This window comes from Corvus hawaiiensis, chromosome 8 (assembly GCF_020740725.1).
Source record: "Corvus hawaiiensis isolate bCorHaw1 chromosome 8, bCorHaw1.pri.cur, whole genome shotgun sequence".
NCBI lineage: Eukaryota > Metazoa > Chordata > Aves > Passeriformes > Corvidae > Corvus > Corvus hawaiiensis.
This window is the reverse complement of record NC_063220.1, coordinates 26,373,599-26,382,524: the sequence shown is the minus strand read 5'-3', so window position 1 is coordinate 26,382,524 and position 8,926 is coordinate 26,373,599. Positions and strand designations below refer to the sequence as shown.

The 8,926-nt window shown below is 39.0% G+C and overlaps 1 protein-coding gene across 1 annotated transcript in view; it reads right to left on the bottom strand.

Moving 5' to 3' along the window:
- Window positions 1-8,926, bottom strand: part of LOC125329424 (mannose-binding protein-like) — a 31,303-nt gene that overhangs the window by 2,652 nt on the left and 19,725 nt on the right. Inside the window, 4 exon segments of the mRNA XM_048311370.1 lie at window positions 385-466; window positions 1,715-1,871; window positions 1,998-2,085; window positions 2,902-2,975. Of these exon segments, the coding sequence (XP_048167327.1) occupies window positions 385-466; window positions 1,715-1,871; window positions 1,998-2,052 (294 nt within the window). The 5' untranslated portion in view covers window positions 2,053-2,085; window positions 2,902-2,975.

Here is an 8,926-nt window from a genome sequence, read left to right as displayed (position 1 = left end):
GAGGGAAAAGCCCAATTCTCAGAGGCAAAACACACATGTGAGCATTTTCAAATGAATTAAAGTTGGAGCAAAAGCCACATGAACAGGCAAAGAATAAAAAATGCTGTTTATAACATAAGATAGAGAGCTTAGTGTTTCACTCACAGGAAACAACAAGCTAGTGACTCATTCCAGACACTTTCTTCCTTCAGTTCTGCTGGGCAACTTGTCTCCTATACAACAGATGGTTTATTTTTCTGCTCCTCATGCTTCTGGAAATCACACCTTTCCTCAAATGATGCTATAGAAATACTAGTCACTAACATAAATATTTTTTGGAGAATATGCTAAAAGGTTGAAAATCACATTATAGAAACATGAGAAATTTATTTCTTACTTTCTTACTTTATATTCTACTTTTATTCCTCTCTCTCCTTGTGGTTCTAAAGTTCCTTTTATTTCTGAAGGTCCAACTTTTCCAGGAAAACTTCATAGGCCTGTCAATTCTTCACCTAGAGTTTAACTTAAAATTGTTCAAATGTTTCCTAATTTTTTCTCCCACTATGTTTTCTTAGTGCTTTAAGAGAGCACCAAACGCTGACTCCTTCCCCTTTCCTCTTCCCCTGCCCACCCTCAGGAAAATAAATACATCTCAGGAAAATTGAATTATTCCTGTAGAAAGCTTCATCTGCTTGGAAATGCATTACTTTGATGGAAAAGCCTTTACTACACCTACTTATTGCACTGAAAATCCAGTGAAATAAATGCCCTCATGTTGTTGCAGAGGTACACATTCTCTCAAACCAGAAAGCCAGTCTGGTTCAGCTGTATTCCAATCACTCATCACAGTATATGATTTGGAAAATGAGCTAAATTGCAACATTGAGGATTCCTCTCTGAAGCAGTTTGTTGAAAGATACTGCTGGCTTTACTTATTTCAACCATGGAATTGCAGAGGGCACACTGAGGAGTATGTGGACCAGAAAATGTCTATGCAGAATATCAATATATGGCACTGAAATTTGATGTCATAGTTCATCTAAAGTGATAATGTTGAGACTTTCTTTGTGATTGAAAAGCAAGTATCTAATTCCAGGGTGGGTGGTATATACATGATAACACAGACAGGATATGGTAAGAAAATATACAGTTTCATGTGTACTTATTAAGAATTTGGACAGAAACTGATTTAACAACTTAGGAGAGAAGGTGACTTGGTTCTATCACATGACAGAAAGCATTTGTGGGTCTATTTGCTGTTTGCAGCAGTGCATGAAAAAAGTTACCTAACAAATCCTACCTTGGGGGAATTCTGCTGTTGGGGCATAGAGTGTATGAAGCAATCAAGTTATAACCATCAGATTAGTAGGCAACTCTAGCAACCATGATTTCTGGTTTTGAGAGTTGGCCCCTGGAAACAAAAGGCAGTAATAATTTAGAAGGATATAATAGGAAGTGATTCAGAGTACAAATGGTGCAATCAGATTAAAATCTCGTTACATCTCTATTTTATGGGCTGCTGTGAAAATGTACAATATTATTTTTTTATTTATTAAAAGCCAAGTGTCTAGAGTAGCATAATAAATGCAGAAAGCATCTTCAGCTTCCTGAAATTGTGCAGAGCCTACAAAAGGCTAATGGGGCAGAAGAGAAGGACAGGAGTGAAAAGACAAAATGAAAGATTGAAGGAGGCATGAAACAAGAGTAAAGGGATGGTAAGGAGTGTCAAAATTACAGTATTGCTAAATGCTCATAGCTCTGTACCTGTTCTCCCTTTGCACCTTTGGGACCATCTCTGGCTAGTAGGACACTGACTGCAGGACCACTGCACTGAACTTCCAGGCAGGAATAAATTTTCTTTTCAGGTTTTTCTGTGTTACCTGAACTTCTTACTGTCAGCAGTGAAAGCCCAGGCATTGAAAGGATGAAAAAGAATCATTGTTAAATCTACAGTTCTGTGACAAATCAAACAGAGCCATTTCATAAATTTCTCCATTTACACTATTTTGAGGGGTTACCTGGGAAATACACTCCTGTCTTCAGGCAAAAGGGATAGTGTAGGAACCGTGTCATACAGCCCCTGATTGTATCTGTACATATTGAAACCTGAAAAGAAACAACCAAGCTTATAAGAGTCTGAAAGTCTTGAGGTCTAATGAAAATACCTCGTATCACAACAGTCATTAATCTCACTGTGCTACAAATTAATTACAGTGTTTTGTTCGTTGTATGTCTAAAATTACAGCATTTATCTTCATGCCAAATGAGTCATACAATATTCCAGTTGAGGATGAATCCTCAACAGCTCCTTGTGTTTCTGCTGGGACTCTTCTTTTCACAGCAATCAGGGTTGCTGCAATTGCTAAGCTCAAAGTGATTAAGTGCTTTTCTTAGAATCTCCACTACCTGCAAACACCCACAGCTAAAAGGACAAAATGTGAAGTGTGTTTAAGCAGCAATGATCTGAATGCTTCTCCTATTTCTCCTTTCAGATCCTGTATATTAAAAAGATACATTTCTCCTCAGGATTACATCTCAGAGCTGAACTCCTTTTGTATTCCAAAAGATCTACAATCCTTTGCTGCCCTCTCTGAGCAGAACAGCAGTAACAGATAGTAACATCATAAGGTAAAGCTCTGACAAGCTGCACCACAGTGATTGCCCTTGTTTTCAGTATGAGGGTCAAATGTAAGGCAATCATACCCCATGCACTCTGTGTTTAACTGAAAAAAACCCCAAATTAAACTACCACAAACGTGAGCTAGCAAACTTTTATAGTAAATAAGCCACATACTAAAGTCAAGTAGTCTTAATTTCTCCCAGTTCTACCAGTCAAAAAAAGAAGCCTAGGGAAGCACCATTTCATAGAAAGATTTGGGTAACAAGAGAAAAATCAAATCCAGCATGAATTCTGCTACTCACCTCAATTATTTCTCTTTATTTTGAGCTTCAGAAAATATTTCCCACAGAGAGCAGTTTCCCCTGTCAGGTTTCATCTGATAAGGTACCATATAGAGTATAATCACCAGAATATTACTGTAAGAACATTATAATTAGGATAAAAAGCAGAGGTTAAGGAGCACCATTTTTCTATATACTTCTTTGTGCTTCCTCCATTAGGCTCCCATCAAAGTCTGGAGAAATGGCACACACTAAAATAAAATAAGGAAGGTATTTAGCCAACTTGTACAACAAACTTGAATCCTGGTGTATATTTCTTATCCAATTTCATGGGCTCCAGACAGTTCCTAACTGCTCTGTAAGGATTTCCTTCTGCTGATTTTCTATACTATGTGAACTATCCAACACTGGGGAAGTTGACATTGCTGGTGTCTCCCTTGAAGGTAACAAGAGAAAGCTAAAAATAATGGTGCAATAAAACAAAATGTAAGCCTTCAGATAAGTCCACTCCCTACAGAGATTCGACCTCACACAAATCTCTGTTGGTTTTGCCTGACAAGAGCTAAAATCTATTTGCCTCCATAGTTTTCCAGGATGACTGCTCTAACCTTTTATTCTAGAAGAGCCCAAGGGCCTGTTTATGCTTTGGCAAAATGGTTGCAGGGTTTCCTAGCAATTAAATCATTTTCCAAAGCAATCAATGACAATCAGCTCCAACAATGGTTTAGATAAAAAAAAAGCAAAATGCACCAAATTTCTCACAAAAACTGAATAAATCTTAGGGAGCTGAAAAAGAAAAAAACCAGTTTTGGAATCCATGCTTATATTTATAGAAGGATAGAGAATTCCATGTGGAGAATCCTATTGTGTGGATTTAATCACAGTCTTCAGGTCCTAAGACTTATACAGAGATAATCTCAGCAGAGATCAGAATTGGGCTTTAAAAGATGCCCAGAAATGTATATTTTGAAGGTAACTGGTTTGGGAGTTCCTTTTTGAAGACAGAGGTCTCAGGTAATTATTTTTTTCTCTTTAAAATATGCTTTAAGCCAATTCAGGTAATGGCAGAGAAGGGAACCTGGAAGGGACAGCAGGAAGTCCTTTTTCCAGATCTAGTCTTGGAGATCACAGCTCTTGGTCATCAGCCCAAAGGCTGAGAACCTGACAGCCCTGTGGAAGTTAAGTAGTAGGAAACCTGTGTTTACACACCAACTAGGCAGGGACAGAATGCTGTTAGACTGTGGGATTATCTCCTCCTGACAGTCCCCCTCGTCAGCTTGCTGGGGGCAGCCTACAAAAGTCCCTTCTAACCATCATGTCTGCATCAACCTGCAAAGGCTGCATGGCCTCAGTACACTCAAACACTTACCCAGCAAAGGAACTCATTATTTACCAACACTTTTACAAGCCTGGCAGTCAGCACAACAGAATGCTGGAGAGAAGAAGTGAAACAGAATCCTGCTGAATTTTTAGCATGAGGACAAGCCTGCCAAAAGAAAAAGGTATATCCTCCACATTTCTACTAAAAGCTGTTATTTTGTGCTCTGTTTTGGGAAGAGGTTGCTCACTGCCTTATCTCCATCTTGCACAATCCTAATGATTGCCTACCTCAGTATTCCCACCCCTATTTACAGGGGCTGCATACGACAATCAGGAGTGAGCCCTTTGCTCTTTGCCTAGCCTTGGGCAGACGCTGGCTGTGTTACAGTACAAATGAACAACTAAAGAATCAGCACAACTGCAGGCACCGAGTTTTGACTGTAAGGTTTTTCCCCTTTATTCAGTCAGTGGATGCATTTTTTGATAACCTAGGAGAGGGAAGTCTGTTTGAGGCTTGCTTAACTGCAGTGAGTGCCTTTCCTGTGACAGAGTTGGCACTGTCCAGCTGGCCATGCTACCATTGTGTGGACATGGAAAGTACAGGAGCCAGAACAGTGTGTGCTAAGTAGCTCTGCAAAATTAATAGCATAAAATTTAATCCTGAGGAAGAGATGTTTCAGCAATTTTGCTTGCACAAAATTTCCTTACCAAGAGTAAGGTCTGTTAGATGTTTCCCGCTTTAAAAATCAAAGTTCTCCATCCCTGCAGCAGTGTCAGGAGGGGTTTTGTCCAGGATCCCATTTCTGGGGCTACTATTCTCTGTTCTGGTGGCTTCAGAGAGAGAAGTTATAGGCTGTCAGGTTGCCTTGTATCTTTCCTATTCAAGAGCTAGGACAAATTTAGTGTCTTTAAAAATATAATGAACACATCAGCTACTTATCAGACATGATTTGATAAAAACATTGTAGAGCCAACATCATTAAAAAGAGATTTGGAACTAGAGATCTGTTGGATTTTTTTAATAAGAAGCTGAAATTTCCATGCTGACCTTTGCTGTTTTGGCCAGGAAGCAGACCTGAGATCCATGTGCTGTCAACACACGGCACCCAACTTGTAACCTTGTAACCCACAAAAATGTCTGGTTTGTTGTACGACTGTTGAACTTCCCTGGAGGCTGCTTGCCTCCAAAAGCAGAAGTATGAAGCAGACAGGATTGTCAGCAATTTCCCCACCCCTAGGCTCTCATTAGGTCAAGACACCATCTTGCTGAAACATAGTTCTTCCACACAGCAGAAATTTTACTCAACTCTGTCAAACCCAGCATGTTTATATAATGTACAAAACTGACAGGACTATTGTAAATTTCTGCATTAAGTGACAAATATAAATCATAAGGGCAGATATCTTAGTATTCACAAACTCTTACATGTTTTTCTTCACTGGGTTTGTAATTTCTTTTTCTATCTGCTTATCTCTATACAGCCTTCTCTTCCTCCAGAATTATTTGGTTCTGATTCCAAGTTTGCATACAGAGTTCCTCACTATTTAGATCCTTGAATGTACCTTCTTTCTGCATACCATTCCTTGGGTGGAGTGGCCTTGTGTCTGCATATTCTTTAATATATAGTGAAACTCTGCAGATTTCCTTGGAGATGGAAGCAGCTCAGCACAGGAGAAAACTTGGCTTTTGAAGTTTCAGACTCTCCTTTGGAGCCATCAGTTTTGAGTATTCTTCACCAGCAGCAATATCATATGGGAATAACAGAAGTGGGAACTATATCCAATTATTTTCATCACAACATAACAGGGTGACAGCTTCTAGACACTTGCAAAAGAATATATGGCTAAAGCACTGGATAGAAATGCACAGCTACCTCACTGATTCACTTTGATGTCAGACCATCAGAGTGCTTTTATTCTGAAACCAGGAGTTCACAAAGTGTTTCAGACTTTTCATTGAGACAATTACAGACAGGTTTAAAGACTTTTGAAGAACAAAACTCTAGGAATAACCCTGTTTCAGAAAAAACTCAGAGCAAGCATTATGAAGCACGATTCTTAATAGGTGCTCATACAGGGAGCGTAATTTGAGCTCTTAGAAAAATACAAAATGGAAGCTGTCCCGTGCAGGATCATTTTCTTCTGAATTAGTAGAGATTTATCCCTTGCCTGTGCATCCTACCGTGCATCTGTGCTTCTGCACAATAAGAAGGATGGAGCAGAGCTGAAGCTCTCTGTCTATTTCTTTTGACTTGTCAGCCCCCCAAAGGGACTGTGCACATGAACACTTGCTTTCTGTTTTGTTTTCTATCTTATAGAAATAGTCAGCCCTCATTCATGATAAAATCTTTGAGTGTCCTGTGACTGCTTGGTATATTAAGAGCAAGGTAAAAGCATCAACTGCTTGTGAGAGAGTAGGGAATTTCTGTAGTAGGACTCACTAGGAATAATGCCACGGGAATTACACCGTTTGCAAGGCTGAGCATAGTCTTTACAGAAGCTGTTAAGAAAGTGAGACAGTTCTGAAGCAGGCTAGACCAAAAAATCCAAACAACCTGCTTAATTCAGAGGAAGCTATGTTTGAGATTCAAAGTTTCACACAGGATTCCTCACTCAGAACACTGACTATTAAGAACACCTGTACTGAGCTACTCCTCCTCTTTGTAAAGTTTGCTGACTGAATTTCCTGTCATCTGAGGTAAAAGAGATGCAAGCTTTAAAAGCATGAGATTCTGAATGAAGATAAATAACATCAAGATGCTGTTCTTTTTCCAGTCAGCTCTTCTACTTTACTTACATTGTAGAAGTTTGACTATAAAGTCAAACAACTTCTCTCTTTGACTTCATGGAGCTTTAAAGGATTTTACCTTATACATTTGTAATGTATCTGTATGGGACATCACTCACTCCATAAAAGGTTTTATCCAGCACCAGGCCACTTTTCACCCAGCTTTCTCTGGCTGACTCCTGCAAAGAATGCATTGCTTAGTGCAACCAGAAAACTAAGCACAGTGTAAAATCTTTGCATATTCATATCTTTATACTTGAGAATATCTATGATCTTACCCCCGTATCAAAAGAATTAGGGAGCTAGAGAGACAGAATATTGCAGGTTTTTGTCTGCTCCACTACACCCACATAAAAAGATAAATTACTGTGCTCCATAATAAAACCTGAGTTTACACCTTGGTATTTACTCAACTGAATCATACAAAAATATGTTGATGCTGATGTAGGTATACGATGCTGAACTGTTCAGCACTATATTGCTCTGGGCAAGAAGTGGTTAAGTCTTGCCATCAAACAGTAGCAAAACAAAAATAAATGCCATTCATACAAAGCTCAGAGCACGTTATCTAATTATTGGGCTAAAGGGGTCTATACACTGTTGGGGAATTTCTGTCCTTCATTCAACTTGGACGAACAGGAATATTCTCTCTCTTTTCCTTTGCTTCTCCTTCATCTACTGTAAATGAGATGTAAGGGGAAGGGTGTTCTTTTCTGTTGAGACTTCTTCAAACACAGGCCATGATGAGGCTGTCTTGATGCTTAAGGGCTCATGAAACACCATCTCTGATTTCCAGCTCTTCCCTCTAGCTGCAACAAAAGATGCAGAATGGCAGCTTTTACCGAAGTTGGATGAGTTGTTCACATTTGACAACTGATCTGTCACATAAAGATTTCTCAGAGGTTTCCATCATTTTGCAGCAAAAATTTATGAAGCGGAAGCCTCCACTAGCATGCAAGAGCTGACATCCACATACAGTTTAACTATCAGAAGCTGTAAACACATTTTGCTTCTCAGCTTAAGGGCACATTGAGAAAGGCTTTGTTAAGACTGAGCAGATAAGAATCCAGATAAGAATCCCCTGTAGATTTAGTAATAGAGGGTAGAGTCGGCTCACACTCAAGATCCTTTAATGTGCACAGCAAAACTTGTGAAGCATGGTGTAGATACTGAGATTACCCACCGAGGTTATGGGATCAATAAAGTCCCTATAGTTCTTAATGATTTTTATTATTTCAGCAGGAGTTTTCCTTTCTGCTTCTTGAAATTAACGATTCTAGAAAAGATTCAAAGTCATTAGCAGGGTCTTCAGGACCTGCATTTCAACAGCTGATCCAAAAGTACTCCATAGGGGAAACAACAGAGGCTAACTAGGCAGGTGGAAGCACAGCCACCAATAAATAAAGTGGCCTGTAAGTGACCTCTGGTGGACAAGAATAGTGTTAAATTTCCTTGTATTTCTCAAGAGGGGAGTTTATCCATTTAACTAGCTTACAGCCATTCAGTTGAATTTCATCTAATATAATAGAATAATCAAAACCATTTTCCTCTTGAACAAAAAGAATTTGATGCAAAAAAAATTGGAAACTAGTACAGGAGTGGTAAAGTTTTGAATGATAAACTTTAAAAGCATCTGTAACAAGGAAGATTCTTTATTGCTGTGTATATGCCATTAACATTATACCACTAAAAAAGTGAAGCTAAGACAATCTTTCAGGTGATATAAAACTCACAAGCAGTTTCAAAGGGAACAGAATTGTCTTTTGAGGACATGTTAATCATTCCAAAAAACATTTCCCAGGGTGGGTGAGGTGGTGGAACCTGTTGCTTCCAGCACATGCAATGGCTGATCACAGCCACTGTACTCAATCATAAGAGCCTATATAGCTATTTATTACAGTGCAGAATATCCCCGAGGACCTTATCCCATTTCCAACG